The 18586-nt window shown below is 35.1% G+C and overlaps 1 protein-coding gene across 2 annotated transcripts in view; it reads left to right on the top strand.

Annotated features, from left to right (window-relative positions):
- The window catches only part of IA-2 (tyrosine phosphatase IA-2), a 775584-nt gene that overhangs the window by 274432 nt on the left and 482566 nt on the right, over window positions 1-18586 (top strand). For both annotated transcript variants that reach the window (XM_081741273.1, XM_081741272.1), the window contains exon 14: window positions 8231-8325. In XM_081741273.1, the coding sequence (XP_081597399.1) occupies window positions 8231-8325 (95 nt within the window). The remainder of the gene's footprint in view (window positions 1-8230; window positions 8326-18586) is intronic.

Here is an 18586-nt window from a genome sequence, read left to right as displayed (position 1 = left end):
GCATGAACATATCTTTGTTATGTTTATCGAATGGACTAGGTTTGATTAGGAAGTTCCGTTGACGGGTTCATGTCCTTTCCTTGTGAGTATGGAATAACAAGGGATGCAAACAAGATGAGAAGTCCAGAATAACTCAGGCCAAGAAGATATTCCAAAAAATACAAAAACTTGTAGAACTGAAAAAAAGTGATATATATATAGGGTGTTTCAAAACAACACCGACAACGTTTGGGAGGTGATTCCTGACACTAAGATAGGCGAAAAGTATAGACCAACCTGGGTGCACAAATGCTTCCTTTCGAAGTTATAGGCTGCCGAAAACATGAAAAAATGAATTTTAAACGTCCATAGCTCTGAAACTATGGGAACTACAGTAGTCGGGTCAAGATTTTATTTAGGAACTAGTATGCGCCCTATCCAAATATCTATGTTTCAGAATTTTGCGGTACATCCGTAACAATTTTTATAGAGGTGGTCTGTGAGTACTTCAAATTATAAGACCGTATCCAAACTCCCTCTCCAAAACTTGTTGTGTAAGTATCTTAGGGTTCTGAAATATGTATTTTTGGATAGTCCGCATATTAGTTCTTAAGTGAAGTCTTGACCTGACTACGGTAAATTCCATAATTTTGGAGCTAGGGGCCTTTAATGTTCATTTTCTTCATGTTTTGGGCAGCTTACAACTCCGAAAGGAAGCATTTGTGCACCCAGGTTGGTCTATACTTTTCATCTTATCTTGGTGTCAGGAATCACCTCCCAAACGTTGTCGGTGTTGTTTTGAAACACCCTGTATCTATAATTTGATGAACAGAAGTGTTCGAAATATAGTGTTGTACAAGGATGTTCAAAGTTAGATGAATGGAAATGGTATCAAATGAGGTTGTGTTGGAAATGACGGGAGGATAAAAGGAGAATACTAAAAAAAAAAAAAAAAAAAAAAAAAAAAAAAATGCGATGGTTGGACATTTTATGAAATACGGAGGGAGTTGATTTTGAGTTTAGCGTCCCTGCTAGCAGTGAGGCTATATGAGACGGGACCTACTGATTAACGTGAAATCCGAACCACATGAGAAATAGGGAGGAGTCATGCTTATGACTATGGAGGGACTCCACGTATGGAAAATGCGTAGAGAAAGGCGAAATTGAAATAAGATATAGGGAAGAAAACGTATAAGGAAATGGAGAAAATGAATAATGTGCAGTACCTCACAATAATGTATGTTATTGTTATATTGTAAATTAACAAAATGAATCATATTTAAATCAATTAAATTGTAAAATTATTTTTAAAATTAAATTATCAGATTATTATTAATTTTAATTTACAAAACTTTTCATTATGTGGGTACATTTTTAGACAAGCATTTGTAAACCATCATATCCACTTTGTCATTGTAAATTATCCAATAAATAAATCTATATATATAAAAGAGAACGTACAAAATCCTTTGTCCGCTCATCACGCTAATACGGCTGAAGCAATTTCTTTCATTTTTGGGGGGTTATTAGGATTTGGACCCTAGATGGTTTTTATCATATCACTTTAATTTTTAATTACCAGTGTCTTGAGATAATTGACCATTCAAGTGTCCATAACGTACAAATCCTTTGTTATTAGTTCATCATAGGTAAAAATAAACGTATTTATATGCAACCCGCATGACCGTGTCACTCGGCGGGTTAACATAAATGACAGGCGATATACAGCGGAAAATAGCTTGAATCTTCTGTTTAAAATTTTTTAATTGATTTGCTTATTTTTACAGACACTTTTACAATATGCCAGCACCGGGATGACCGCAGCGAAGCGGGGCGGGTTAACATAAATGACAGGCGATATAATGTTAAGATTTACTGCAATCTTCTATGGTTTTTATCATATCACTTGAAAGCGAAAAAGTAAAAATTATCTAAGTAACAAAGTTTATTGCGTTCCGGGGTGACCGCAGCGAAGCGGGGTGAACGCTGCTAGTTAAATAAATAAATAAAAAGAAACTAGTGTTTCTTTCTTCCTTCATGATATTCTTTTTCATTTGCAAGAGCTTCCTAGTTAAATGATCGCTAGTGTTAACTGTCCTCTTTCAACAAAACCATTATAAACATGTTTCAAGTCAGTAGTCATGGTAAATCTTTTGTATAAGTAACAACAAACAAACAAAAACATCCAGTTTCAATGTAAAACGAGCTCAACTCCAGGCACTGAAATCTAGAGGCACCAAGATTCAATGCCGCAGATAGGAAAGAGGGAAAACTTGCGACAAACCAATAGAAATATTGCTTAAGATAGAAGACAAATTCTGACCAAAGTATACTGTTTTTAATAAAGAGCATCTTTGCCGGAACTGTAACGATATTAATTATTTATTAAATAGTGTAATTTGGCCAGAATTTGTCTTTTATTTTATAGGAGATGTTCCAAAGCTAAAGTGAGTGGTGTTCAAACATTGTTTACCTGAGAAGGTAGGAAGGAAAATGGAGTAAAACAAGTTCTCCATAGGAAGAAATTAGCTAGAGATCACACTGAACGGAAATTTCTCGGTTTATTGCGAGTGATTGACATGTTATTGAGAGTAAAATAATTACGATGCTGATCATCATTTCCAAGCGATGAGAAGACGTAGAGCTGAGTTGTTTCTTTTGCATATTACCAAACGACATGAAACTCAATGATAAGAAAGCCAAACGAGACAGGTTTCCTTTAAAATAGTCGCCAAAAGACATGTACATCGGTGCGTAATATGCAAACTAATATGTTCCCAATTTTGCCTGTGAATGTCAATGGTTTCTATCTCGCTTGAGTGCGTTTGGTTGCTAATCCTAAGGAAACATTGCTCCTGTAACATTTTGATGCACCATTCTCCACCCACGTCGCGTGTGACAAACATAGAATAAACACAAATAACAGTATCTCCTAGGCAATCCTTGGCGTCTGGTTTTCTAACTTCATCTTGTAGGAGAGCAATTATCTTTGTTTATAGAACGAAGATGTTGTTACTTCGTTGTCTTACAACTTCATTCACATACAACTTTCGACCTTTTCCTCTCTTTGACACATTTATAAGGATCGTCTCTATCCACAGAGTTGCCAGATTCTACATTTTCGTCTCCAAAACTTATAATACAAAATCATAGGTTAGATTTCTATATTTGCTCATAGAAAAGGCATTATACCTTTTGATTTTAAAGTGATTAAGTAAGTAATATACTTTCGTGGCTTGTTTATGTACACCAGACAACGTTTAACTTGATTTCACAAACGTTAAGGTAAGCTGTGGTGTAATTAAAGAATTCTACTACTGCTAATGCCGTTAATAAATAAATAACTGTAAAGAAATTTTGTTGGAATAAATTTAGGTTTTCCAAAATGCCTGCCACTACTTCATAACAAACACCTTTAGCTTTAATTATAACAAATTAGAAGGAGCAAATGTAAATGATGCATCGAAAGGATACGAGGATAATTCACTTGCTAAAATAATATATATATATATATATATATATATACTAGGATGGAGTGAAAAGAGGCCAAATTTTTTTTTTCGATATTCGATTTTGGATAGGGGGCAAAAGTTGCATCATATTATAGTACTTTACCATGGAAAATTTCAATTCTCTAAAATCATTTTTAGCCGGGGCGCAATGGGCCTTAAGTTTGAAAGATTATGCAAATAAGTGAAAAGACGCCAATTTTTTTAAATTTAAATTCAAATTTGGATATGTTGCAAAAGATGCATCATATCGTAGTACTTTACCATGAAAAATTTCAATTCTCTAAAATATTTTTAACCGGGGCTCCATGGCCTATAGTTTCGTAGATTTTGTAAACAAATACATGTTTGTCGTGTATTTGTGTAATTACTAGACAGCTCTTCGCTTGAAGTAGACTGTAATTTGAGGGTGTTAAGATTCGTTGTCGCGACGAGATGAATTTCTAAAGCTACCGAAGTTCATATTCTATGTTACAGGCTACATCAACCCAAAATTCACCACTAAGAGATGACTGCCGTCGAGTTCAATCCCACCCACCCGCCAACATTAGATTGAATTTTTCATAAGTTGCGTTCACGTCTTTCTGCAAAATACTGCGACTGTCTCAAAAGTAGGCATGTATTTTCTAGAGTCAATTTTGGAACGAATACACACAAATCGCTCTCTCGTACCCCAGATACTGAAAGAAGTTTCACTAATTAATTTCACTAATCTTTCCATTACTTGCGTATGACATTTGAACTCAGGGATATCAACACATGTATTTTCTGAAGCGCGAATTTCTTGCAATTTTTCGTGTGTCTCATGAGTCAGTATTAGCGTTCTGTTATATTATACTCATTCCAGTTTATCATTTCTGTGTAATAGTCTCGAAGTTTAATACTGGCACTTCGAAGGAACGAATTTCAGAAGGTTTACACTGCTTTCTGGATTGGAATATTTTATCAGCAGCAAGGATTCGTGTAGTTGATCTGTCGACACCAATCATGGCAATGAGAATGTTTTAAGGATTCGCATAGAATGCATTTCTGGAAATTACTTTATTGACTGGAGTCTTGTATGGTTCTTGCAAACATCGCGAAAGTTTTATGGCCAGGTACAAATGTTTAGCTCCGTATTTGACAAGAGGTTTCAGTTTGATGTTGAACCACACTTTTACCACGAACTTCGATAGAGTTTTGAGCTCCTCTGAAGGATTTGGCATTGATATATACACCTATAGACGCAAAAGTCTGTAAGCCACTGTTAACCAGAGAACATGCCCAAGTTGAGATCACGCACATTTAGGAGTGTAGGAGGTTCTGAAGAAATCTTTTCGAAGCCGTACACTGAATTTGTTTCACAATTCACTAATGATCTACCAATAGAGCCAGAGAAAGTGTAAGGGACAGTACTTATACCGTCGATTTCTTTTAGTAAATGACGAAGTGGTAGTTCAATGAAATGCAATAAGCATATGCACCACTCCAAGGGCCTCCGTAAATGGTTTCCGAGCACTTTAATCACTCCTCCTTTTGACCTAACATTAATATTAGTGCCATCGCAGCCGATAACTACCACATCTGATAGGTCCACATTATTTTCTTGTAATTCGGCAGATGAAACTAGCAATATTCTTTGCTGATGCTGATCCAATCAAAGCATTTCCGGCATAGCCGAGAAATTTGTTACCCGTTTCTACACGGATAGAATAATGTTCTTCCATCTTCATCTTCTAAACATCGTGAGCGTTTGGTCTTTCTTCCAATCAAAATAGATGGCACGAGGTTTCACTTTATTAACAGTCTCTTAGTTGTTACACTTATATCATTTTTCATAACCTCTCTTTGAATTTTACTTCTGTCAATTATGTTTTGCGACTGCTCTAGACTCACATATTTAAAATCTTCCAAAACCGCAGTAGCAATTGCTACAATTTTTCTTCTAGTCACGCCGGTTTTCTTCTTCACTTTTGCTAATGTTGGGACGAATTTTCTCATTTTCGTGCATCCAATCTGTGATTGCTCTCTTGTCTTCTTCAAAGGATATTTCCAACTAAAATATGATCTCCTCCAGCTTCAGTGTATTTTTTATTTCCTCCCTATCTTGTTTCCGAAGATGACAAGTAGTCTGAAGATTCGATAATGTAACTAGTAGAGTATAATACTCTTTGGCTGAAAACTTCACCGTAAGATCGCGTTTTGGCTTTCCTTCCTTCTCTTTTCTTGAATTTCTTTGTCCAAGTAATATAAATAATATCGAATATCACTTTTTACTCACCACCCAGCGACCAACTAGGCTAGTTATCGCACGGGGCAAGAACTCGCCTTAGCGCCCCCACCCCACCCCACCCCCGACCAACCAAACCAAAAGGCTCCCCAATTATACCTGATATTGGCATCAGACAGTAGTTCTCCTATTCCATTCTTTCTTCAAGTGATAAAGCTTGATTTCAAAATTGTAGTACATATTTTAATTTTAGTACAAGATAAAACACTAAACTACTTTGTAACTGATTGACAAATAATCTGAGAGTAGCATGCTTGACACATTCTTACAGTCTTAACGAAATAACTGCAAATCGCAATGTTTTCGGAATTATATTGGGATGTGGATATGTGTAGAATGAATCAACATCTTTTGCTTTAAACAATGAAGCTGTTGTCTCGAGTATTATACTCGGACATTTTACAAATCTTTTAAATCGATGTAAGTTAAATGAAAACACAAAAAGATGGAACTAAAAGTTAACCTTACGGCCTCTTTTGGATGCAAAGGTTTTACAATGTTCTCAAAAGATAGCTTTGAAGCTAACATAAGCTCTATGGATATGATCCTAAGGTTGGTGAGTCGTTGTTATCCTGTTAAGTTTCTGAGATATTTTTTTATGATATTTAGTTTGCTAAAACTCCTTTCCTTGCTTTATAGTGAAAATAAATATATGCCCAGTTTTGCGGCCCCCAATTCGACGCCCGGGGCACAAGTCCCGTTCCCCCCTAGTTACGTCACTGTCAGCATCAACCAAACTATTGTACTATTAACAATACTGCCAAAAATTTATTGTAGGATATCAGAAGTCTTATTAAATAGCAAAAAGCTTCTTTATGATAGCCTCGCAAAATGGTTATTGTTGATCACTTTTCGTCTTATTATTCCCAAATTTCAGGACCATTGCGCCCCGGCTAAAAATAATTTTAGAGAATTAAAGATTCATGTTGTTATCTATTGACAAAGGATGCATCTTTTGACTTCTATCCACAATATAAATTAAAGTCTACTTTCAGGGAACATTTGCTAAATGGTTACATAGTAAACGGAAATTGATTTGCAAAATTTTAAATTTAAAGCCCCTTGCGTTCCGGCTAAAAATTATTTTAGAGAATTAGAATGTTCTACGGTAAAGTACTACGATATGATGCAACTTTTGCCCCCTATCCAAATTCAAATTTCGAAAAAAAAAATCGCTCCACCCTAATATATACTGCCGTCCTAAGCGAAAAGAGCTTACAGGTAACTCCATATTTTTGGAAAATCGAAATTTTGGTATGGGAATGTTGGTAGTACAATTCTGCATCTATCTAAAGTGAAATTGACGTGGTTTGACCAATAGGTAGGAGGTAATGACGTCATGAGTGTTTACCTTATGTTCAAAACTGTAACTGAAAGCAAGCAAAAAGACCTTAAGTGGCAATTCATAAGCAAAAATATTTAACTGTATTACCACACAAATTTTAGATCGTGAAAATGTATTTAATAAAGTTTTACTGAAATACAACAAATTTGAACGTACAGCCTAAGCCAAAACGCGTTTTGCTTATTTTCTCGAAAGTATGTGGAATGGAGTTAAGGCCTTTTCGCCCTTTCAATATATTCTGTAACGCCCTTTCAATATTAGTGAAATGATCATTAATATTCAGTTCTTCTGCACGCAGTAAATCAAAATCCTCAGTGTCATTCTATTCCTTCATATCAGCCCCATAATTTCCAGTTGCTACCTTACACTTGCTCTATTGGTCTAGCAGAGATAGATAAATGGTTCCAAAACTTTCTCTGGACGGAACGCACAAATATACAAGATTGAACAAAATGACCATAAATAAAATTAATTGTTGAGGAAAATATAGATATTTAACTGCTCTAAGAGTTATGCACGTCAATAATAAATATCACAACTACAAATTATCCCCATAGCAAAGAAGTTAAACAGCGTGAACCACAAGACATACTCCACACGCCCCAGGGTATGGAAGTAGAGGTATACAGGCCATTTTGTAAGCCTAAGGAACACATTGATATGTTGAAAATAGTTATCAATATACCAAATTTTTGTCATGATTCCTGCACTATGACAATTTGCCATCTAGTGAGCTAATTCTCGAACATTCTGTATGTCTTTGGAACTGTGCAGTATCACGTATATGTTGATTTAGAGTTTTTTGTGGCCAGATCTTAGTAGAATCAAACGCTGGAAAGATATGACTACATTTTCGTACTATCCTGTATATATAAATACAAAAATTTATGTGTGCAAGAATTATCAAATATCTGGCAACCCTTGTTTGCCATATCTGTTAACTCATGTAGACCATCTGTTTTATAATTGGACTCAATACCACCCTATCCCAGTTTATATATATATTGTCGCCTCTTTACTGCCTTTCAATATCGCTTAGTGCCTTAAATATATCATTTCTCTCTTGTAACGTGCTTAGATAAATAAAAAGCTGAAGTTAATATTTTTCTTTCTCTTACTTTGTTCTAGTTGAGAAGAACGGAGGACTGAAGCAAGCTGAGGCTTCGAATAACTCTGAAGCGGAAGAGACATCGAGGCAAGACTCTGAGGAAGCGCAAGTACAGGTAATTGTTATTGGAATTTCTCTTATCTCTTTCTCTCTCTCTGTTTCATCTCGGTTTCTTGCTTCTTGTCATCCTTGAAAAACCGTCTCTGATTTCCTCAACAACAAAGGACCCCTTGCCGGTTTGTTGTCCTTAGCTTCCTAATTGGCGAAGAAATGACGAACTAATAAAAACAAGATTAAAAGGAGAGAAGCAGCTGTCAAAGACAGAGCTAAAACGTTATCATCATCTTTGATATTTAGATTATCTCTCTATGTGACTCTTCCTTCGAGATGTTATTCATGTCTTTTCTGTTGTCCGTCTTTCGTGACAAAGGATGTTATATATATAACAGTTCAAGTGACTTGATATTGGTGTGGTAAATTTTCCCACCTTCCCTTCATTAACGTAATTAGTATTGATGAAGGGTATCTAAAAGACATGAGAGAAAACTAATAATTTTATGTACTTTTTAAAAAGAAATTTAAAAAAAATTAAAGTAACATTTCAAAGCTTAAATTAATGGTTTTTCCTTTATGAAGATAACACAGAGTATTGGAGGTTTTAACCGTTTCTGTACTCGTACACTTGGAAATGTTAAGTTCATCTTTTTACAGTGCTCTTTTTATTATGTTAGTTGTTTGTTTGTTTATTAGTGTCATATATTACAACTTTAAATTTCACGCATTTTCATCAGTGGCGGATCTAGAAGGTAAAAAGTTGAGGGGGCCACCCAGAACCCAAACTATGTTAGATATATCATGAGTTTACGTAAATCATTTTAGGATTTGGGGTTTAGATGTCTTGGCTTTTAGCATCCATGGCTATGTTAGCCCGTCACGTCGACGAGAACACTATCCGGGGAAAGGGAAGGAAGGAAGTGGACTGGGACCTATATGTTAGGTACCACCCCGGCATTTGCCTGGTGTGAATGAGGAAAACCCAGGAAAACCTCATTCAAGGTGGCTCATACACACTCATTCAGGATACACATTTTCGACCGAGTACTCCCATGGGCAATCGAACCCCAGACCGCTCGCACCGAATTCGAGTTCGTTAGCGACTACGCTACGCGGAGCTACTGCAAATCATTTTAATTTAAAATCCGTTTACATACTGCATTAACAGAAACTAGGAATAAAAAATGAATGATTTCTCTCACCAGTCACAGTTAGACATGAAATACGGATTTGCAATTAATAAATTGTAGGCATTTATAGATACGGTAGTTAAACAGGTTAGTCACAAATCTAACTAATTCGTTGATTGCCTGTGTTCGTAAATTTATTAACAATTTTCATAGCTCCTGTAGAAGTTTCCGACTTAACTCTCTCCCGATGGATATTATAGCTAGGTTGAACGTTGATATTGTGAACCTGAAGCATTGTTTTACACATTGCATCACAGAAAAACTGAAACTAAAACTATATCTAATGATTTAAAAATTCTGCAGTAAAGAATAAACTGCAATGTTTACTATAAACTTTCGAAAATATATAAAAATAGCTTCAATTATTTTTGTCATTCAAAAAAACTGGAGGGGGCATAGGCCCACCTTGGACCCGGGATAGATTCCCCACTGACTTCTATATTAATTAAAGTACCGAAATTTTGTACAATTACATAAGCTTGACGACAATGCAATATTTTCAAATAACTTTTGCTATAGCTTATCGGTTTACTGTACAGTTAACTATTTACGTACAATTACCGAGCGCCTGCTGCTTATACAAACCAAACTTCCTTCAGAATGGAATTAAATATTATTAAATAAAATTTAAAAAGTAAAAAAAAAAAAAAAAAAACAGTAAAAACCTTGTGAGATCTATGCTCTTATAAAATTGCACTAAAAATATCTTTGTAAGGAATACACAGAAATGAGGCAAAGACTAAAAGTTTGGACGAGATTTAAATAACATTTCTGCTATTGAACATCATCCTTAATATCCATAAAAGCTTTTTAGTTCTAGTTTTAGTTCCATCTTCAACCATAGGAAGAGCGTCCAATGCTTTATCTTTTGTTAGTTTCATTCTCAACCTTAGGAAGAGCGCCCAATTCTTTTAGTCTTAGTTTCGTTCTCAACCTTAGGAAGAGTGCAATGCTTTTAGTCTTAGTTCCATTCTCAATCTTACGAAGAACGTGCAGTGCTTTTAGTCTTAATTCCAACTTTAGGAAAAGCGCCCAATGCTTTTAGTCTTAAAGTTCGTTCTCAACCTTAGGAAGAGCGCAATGCTTTTAGTCTTAGTTCAAGTCTCAATTTTAGGAAAAGAGTCCAATGCTTTTAATCTTAGCTCCATTCTCAACCTTAAGAAGAGTGCAATGCTTTTAGCTTTAGCTCAAGTCTCAAATTTAGGGAAAGTGTCCAATGCTTTTAGTCAAAGTTCCATTCTAAACCTTAGAAAGAGCAGCCAATGCTTTCAATCTTAGTTTCATTCTCAACCTTAAGGAGAGAGAGCCAAATGCTGTTAGTTTTAGTTCTATTCTTGACCTTAGGAAGAGCACCCAATGCTTTTATCTTAGTTCCATTCTCAACCAAAACCGCGTCACTTCAAACTTCGCAGGCCAAACCCTCGCGCTACCAAATCTCGCCCGGGCAGAAACTCCCGAAACGAAATTTCGCATTCCGATTCCTTCAGTGTAAAATGTTCAAAACACCGCTGTATGTATATACATTTAAAATAACTTTTACAGTTGGACCTCCATAATGCAGACAGATTTTTTTGTTCCGATAAGCTATTATTACGAGACAGGTCCCTTTTATTTCACAGACACTCTTAGATATGAACACAAGCAGTCTTTTCCCCCTCTAGCAAATTATCTCTTCAAAATAGACAGAAGCTGTTCTCAATTCAAACATATTTAGCACAGAAAAGTTCTTTCTGCATTTTAACAATAAATCTGAGTAAAATACAGTAAGCCTCAAATTCATTTCAAATGGTTCAACAGGTTTCTGATGATAGACTTAGACATCAATTTAAATGTGGAATTAAAACTGCAGAAATTAACCCTTCTCCCTTTAAAAACAAAATTTTAGGAAACGGAATTTAATTTGAAATAGTTTTGATATGTGTTTCTTTCTTTCCTTTCCTTTCTTTCTTTTTTCTTTTTTCTTTCTTTTTCTTTTTCCTTTTTTCTTCTTTCTAATCGAGGGACGGAGTGTTCAGTGGTAGAATGCTTACCTCTAGTGCACAAGTTCCCTAGTTCGATCCCCGGATAAGTAAGTTTGTGGTTGACAACATTTTGTTTGTGGGTTTTGTCCGAGTATCCCCATTTCCTCGCACATTTTTATTCCGCCAATTTTTCCATTATCATTCACTTGCCTTAATCATCCGTCTCCCTTAGCCTAAAGGGCATAATTGTGGGACTTAAAACTGAAGGATAGAACCGCGGTGGCTTTCGGGTACAGCGTTCACCTCTGGTGCGTAAGATCCCCAGTTCAACCCCAGAATGCGGCAAATGGACTTTGTGGTGGACAACAACAAACAGCATGCGTGAGTTTTCTCGGGGTTCTCCCGTTTCTCTCACTTTCTGATTCCACCACTTCTTCCATTATCAATCATTTGCTTTAATCATTGCTTTAATCTTTAATCATGCAATAATGAAAGATTTTCTCCCGCTTTCTGATTCCACCACTTCTTCCATTATTAATCATTTGTTTTAATCATTGCTTTAATCTTTAATCATGCAAAAAAAATTTAATCGTGCTTTAATAATCATGCTTTAATAATAATAATCTTTAATCATGTTTTAATCATTACTTTAATCTTTAATCATGCAATGATGAAAGATTTATTCCCACTTTCTGATTCCACCACTTCTTCCATTATTAATCATTTGTTTTAATCATTGCTTTAATCTTTAATCATACAATAATTTTAATCATGCTTTAATAATCTTTAATCATGATTTAATCGTACTTTAATATTCATGCTTTAATCACCATGCTTTAATAATAATCTTTAATCATGCTTTAATCATTGCTTTAATATTTAATCATGCAATAATGAAAGATTTGCTCCCACTTTCTGATTCCACCACTTTTTCCATTATCAATAATTTGCTTTAATCATTGCTTTAATCTTTAATCATGCAATAATGAAAGATTTGCTTTAATCACTATGCGTAACGGACATAATCATGAGACATTAAACTGAAATATTTCATTTCATGATTTTTTTCTTTTTTAATCAGCGCAATCGACTACAAATTAGGCAAGTATGTGGCGTGATTATCTTTCCACACCCACTTTTTGATTTTCTGTACCTTTTGCTCTCTAACAAGAGAAGAACTCCGATCTTCAATGTCAGGGCCGGATTAAAAGGGGGCTGTAGGCCCCGGGCCTAAAGATGGACAGGGTCTCTACTATTATCAAAATTTCAAGTGGCTATCTAAAAAGAATCATAAAGATACAATCATCATCATAAAATAAAATATGACCAAAAATATGGAACATATTCGCTTAACTTTCCTACTGCACTTTCACAGAAATGTATTAGGCGAAGTCAGCAGGAGCCACATATTTTTTTTTTCTAGCCCCGGGCTTCCATACGGTTCTGTTGAATGTCCTTTAATTTGCAGGGCTTCTGTTAAGAGACAGAAGTTACATAAACAACATTACCGATAATACGTCAATTAATTAAAGTGAAGTGTGATTTAAAGTGAAGTGATTATTACATCCCCTCTCCTTGTGGATTTAATTTTTATGCGTTTTTTTTTTTTAATTCTATAACCTAGGATGCTTTATAGTGTTAATTTTGTCGGAGGCATTATGACTCTGATTTTCTAGTAACTTTTCGCCTAAAAATGGGAATCATTTCGTTTCTCATTTAGCGACTTTTTGCATCAACGTTTGGGCAACATTGAACAATCGTATGACGGAAGTTACTGGAAACATGTACCCTTTTTATTACTTCCGTTTTTAACCGACGGACCTTTCAAAGGAAAATACCTTCAACCGTTAGAGTTGAGCCGTGCTTTATAGACACATATACGGCTGACACGTGTAATCCTTCGATTCTAGATCTTCCTTTCGGCAACATTTTGAGTCATCGCGTTGAAAACAGTTCTATGGTGAATAGAGAGTGAAAGCTGTAGCAATATATTCTAAAACGTTATTTTGCTATAACAAAAGCAAGTTGCATAAACATTATGCAGGATATTTTCACGAAAAGGAATAACACCTATAAAATATGTAGTTAAAAAAAAAAAAAAAAAGCTGCTTAGATACATTTGCGTATTTCTTTCGATAAAACTTCAGTGTGGTTAAAAGCTATTAAAACATGAAAGTTTACTGTGAATTTGAAAAAAATGAAATGAAATCATTAAGTTTTACGTCCCACGCCTATACCAGTTAGGCTAAAGGAGACGGTGATGATGAGAGATGAGTGAAATGGTGGAATGAAGAAAGTGGGAGGAAACGGGAGAACACCGAGCACGGTGTTTGTCCACCACAAAGTTCACACGGCGCGAGCTGGGATAGAACCAGGGACTCCAAGCACCGGAGGTGGACGCTCTACCACTGAGCCACCGCGCCTCCTTACTGTGAATTTGAGATGAATTTAACTAGTAAGCTTGTATATCGCAGCGAAACAATCAACATCCATTGATTTTTCTAAGCGATAAGTAAACACTGCACTTACACGTAGCTAATCGTGATCCCGCATAGCGTAGTTGCCTTTGGTGAGAGAGGCCCCGGGTTGAATTCGCGGTGGAGACACTGAAGGGTGTAAAAGTCTTTTTACACCAGCCATCCTGGGTGAGGTTTTTCCTTGATTTTCTTCATTCCTACGAGACAAATGCCACGATGATAGCTAACATAACATGTTAAAAGTCTTAGGTATCTTCTTTCCTTTCCTACTTCCCCTGGTACTTGCATATTACCACTTTTCACTCTCAGTGTATTGAAACTCATGCCAAAGGAACTATTCGAAAATCTTCGTTTGTTCTCCCCTCTGAGCCTCATGCCAATGGGTCCAATCTTGGATATATACTGTATCTTGAATGGCACTGTTTATGTCAGTGATCCCGAAAACTATGCATTCAACACAAATATAGACCATTTTCGATTCTTTTTGCCTGTCATCCTCCGACTCTGACCTCCATGGCTACCAGGGTAAACTCGTACTTAAGTATCATCGACAGTATCACTATTCATCATTGCGACTCCGAAAACTATGAATTCGAGGCTAATATAATTAGTGTTTGACTACTTTTACATGTCATCTTCCTCCCTTATTAGGAATGGTTTCAGTCTGTAGCTTCTACCTATGGAGGAATTTCAACTAACTTAAGTATGTCTATCAATTACCATCTGAAAAACAACTGTGCATGTGATCTTTTTCGGAGAGGAATTCGTTGACTACTTTTCCAATACCAATGTGGTTACTTTTTCGTTTTGTTCTGTTTTCCATGCTGAAGATTGCCAAAGACCTCAACTTCATCTGCACCATTGCGCTATGAATATAGGTTTTAAGGCGTTTAGTTCACTGAATGCTCACTTAGGTGCTGCTCTCGTCACAGGAAAAGTGAGATACAGTTATAAAAGAAAATGAAATGAAATGAAATCTTTGAGTTTTACGTCCCACGGTTATGCCGGTTAGGCTAAAGGAGACGGTGATGATGAGTAATGAATGAAATGGCGGAATGAAGAAAGTGGGAGGAAACGGGAGAGCCCCGAGAAAACCCATGCACACGGTGTTTGTCTAGAAAACCCATGCACACGGTGTTTGTCTACCACAGAGTTCACTTGACGGGGGCTGGGATCGAACCCGGGACCCCAAGCACCAGAGGTGAACGCTCTACCACTGAGACACCGCGGCCCTACAGTTATAAAAGAGTATGGATCTAAACATATACGGAACACTACTAGCAATGACAGTTATTTAAGAATAAAACTTTTGCTAATCCATTCTAAGTTGAAATTTCACGCAATCTTTTCCTTTATATTGTCTGTTAAAGTTGTTGCAGCAAAGAGGTGATAAACGAAACTTAAATTGACTCCCTTCTGTCGTGGGCTTCCCGCACCGCGCTCCAGTTAGTTAGGCCACCGTTCAGGCTGTATGATGCAGTTTTCCTTTGTAGGAACATTTTCTAAGGCAGTAAGAGTTTTTTTTTTATTATTATTGTTGTGTGAATTGAGTTGTATTTGATAGAACTGTCTAATAAAGAAGACAATATACTCAAACACAAATCATCTTTTTCGAAGTTCTAATGGAAAATGAAACAAAACGTCTTCAGTATGTTACGTTTTTGAAGAGAAAAAGAGCAAAAAGAGTTATCGTACATTCTCATAATGGTGTCATTTGGATGAGTATTTATAACTGACAAATAGTCACGCGGCATTGATCCTCTGGGTTCCATAGGCCACAGTTTTTTTAATTAATTATAAGAATTATGCACAAGAAATAAAAAAACCTAAGAGTTCGCTATTCAAGATAATTCAATTGCACAGTTCAGTGACTATTCGTCCAACACAAAACACCCTTAGTTCAGAAGGTAGACATTTACAAGATTACATCACAGTGGTGCATATAAATCTATAGCTATATATTATTTTTTTTTAAATTATGATAAACTTGTAAGTACTGAAAACAAATTTGAAACTGATTGTTTATTCGACTAAAGGATTTTTTTTTTATTTATAAGATGAACTAGCAGTTAGTAAGATGAAAGCAGTTACTCTTAGTAATGAACAATTTGTTTTTTATACGTCAAATATGAAGATCAAAAGCATTGTTCTGTTTTCTCTTTTGCATTAATTCCATTCTTAACAGAATTAAATAGTTTGTGTTGTTAACACTGGTATTTATGATTCTTACTACCTAATTGTTTCTTTATAAACAGAAACCACAATCAAATACTTTGTACAGTATGTAGACTAAAACGAATGCCTCAATATAATTGTTAATTTATTCCACGAAAAATACATAACTAAGATTTTGTTGTCAAAATGCAAAACGAACAAAGCACGTACTTCTTAGAATCCAATAATAATTTGTTTTCTATTCAAAAAGGATTCTTTTGATTCTTGAAAAACGAAAGAATCAAGAATCTTTTAAGAGGTCTATTGTTGAATGAGGACAACAATGGAAATATTTGTGATTGTTTGAGACGGAATGAAACTTTTTTGTGTGTGTGTTGGTTATGAAATTCCAAGAAATAGCCTTTTTTTCTTTAATGTTACGAATACTCAATATTAACCTAAAATATGTAGTACCTTCATTATTTTTCAGTTCTCTTAATTCAAAAGAAAGTAAACGGTATTGTAAAATTTTAATTACTAAGAGTTTACAATAATTGCATTCAAAAAAAATGACAAAAGAAAGCTTTCTCGTGACTAACAAATATTATTACTTTCAAAAAATATGAGTAACTAATTATTAGTCTTTTGAGTAAAGGTTTGCTATAAAATCCAAATCCATGAAACATGATTGGAACAATATTTTGTTTTTTTTATTATTAGCTTTCAGTAACATTACTTTTTTCTTGGATATTTGAATCAGTTTCTTTACTTAGGCATCTATTACTTCAAATTCCAGAAGCAATGTAATGTTATTCTTTTGAAAGAATGTTCTTTTATCTTCAGTTTTCTGCATTTTAAAAATGTTGTTTTAATAGAACTTCCATCATATGGTATACTTTGAACCAATGGCGCCGACTTTCAAAACTTTATGGGTATCATATCAATGGCGGGACGTTATATTTTTTCCAGGGAAGTCTCGATTTTTTTTTTTTTTGATTGATTTCCTTTTAGATAAAATCTTTTACGAAGAAAATCATGAACAGCTGTGCTTGATTTTATTCGCAATGTAGTTCTTTTATTATTATTATTATTATTATTATTATTATTATTATTATTATTATTATTATTATTATTATTATTATTATTATTATTATTATTATTATTATTTTGATAATAGAAAGAGAGAAATATTTTATTTTGTTTCTAGCAAGCTAAAAATCTTGTGGGTGTGACGCACCCACGAGATTATTTGTGTGGATGCTGGAGTCCCGGAGCACCCACGTAGTCGGCACGCATGCTATAAACAGGATGCGAATCCTAGAGGGAGTTCGGGCAATTCCTCCAGTTAATATTTTCAAAAGAAATTTCGCCCATTAACAAGTTATTACTAGGGCTGAATAAAGTGGCATTATTGTGAGAAGATTGAAAATTAATTACAAAATTTATACGTAATTAACATGTATTTCTTATGTAATTAATGGGTGAAATAATGGACAGCGGCATCTTTCTTTCATCTTACATAGATTTATAATAATGCGTGTTCAAATTTATGTGAACTCTTTATGTCGAAACATTATAGCGTGTTTTAAGTTTTGCGTTCTCATGAAAAACATGAGTCAAAGCTCATGAGTTAAAGTGCAAGAAAAGGCGCACACTCAGAATTTTTTGTTGGGAGGTCTCCAAAACTACAAGCAATTACGTCTATGTAGTATTGATCGGGTATTATTTTACACGCTAAAAGACGATAAGTAATTGTAAAATACCTACACCTATATTTTTAGAAAGAAAAATGATAGAACTACATTGTTTTTATAAGAGAAAGAGTCCAGATGAAGTGTAAGATCAAATGTTCATCCTACATTAGCCATTTCCCTGTTAAACAAATATAGTTTTATTAAGAACGTGTACAAATCTATGTTGAGTTTCGATGTTTTGGGTAGGATCCAAACTTGGTGGACAATCCCCCCGTGAGTTTGCCCCTGGGGAACCTGCTATTAGTTTTAATCCGATGCAGTTGGCCCGTGTGCAAGGTATTATGCAAGATAAATATTTTAGTGTACAGACTGTTCTTAAATAGACACTATTTCACCGCCAAAAGAAAGTTCGAAGCTGTGAAAGCATTCTGCACCCAGTGACAAAACTAAAGGGGAGAAAACGGGACTTGTGCCCCGGGCGCTGGATTGGAGGGGCGCAAAACTAGGTAAATATTTATTTTTACTATAAGGCAGAGAAATGAGTTTTAGTAAACTAAAGATCATAAAAATTTCCTCAGAAACGTAATTGAATAACAGCTACTAAACAATCTTAAGTTACTATCATATCAATAGAGCATACGTTAGCTTCAAAACTATCTTTTGAAGACATTATAAAAACCTTTGCAGCCAAAATAGCTCGCAAAGTTAAATTTTAGTTCCCCCTTTTCGTGCTTTCATTTAACTTACATCGATTTAAGAGATTTGTAAAATGTCGGAGTATAATACTCGAGACGAGAGCTTGACTGTTTGTCATAATTAAATATTCTATCCTAAAGCAACAGACTA

Source organism: Thermobia domestica, chromosome 15 (genome assembly GCF_964235325.1).
Source record: "Thermobia domestica chromosome 15, izTheDome1.hap1.1, whole genome shotgun sequence".
Lineage (NCBI taxonomy): Eukaryota > Metazoa > Arthropoda > Insecta > Zygentoma > Lepismatidae > Thermobia > Thermobia domestica.
The sequence above is the reverse complement of the archived record's forward strand: the minus strand, read 5'-3'. Positions and strand labels throughout refer to the sequence as shown.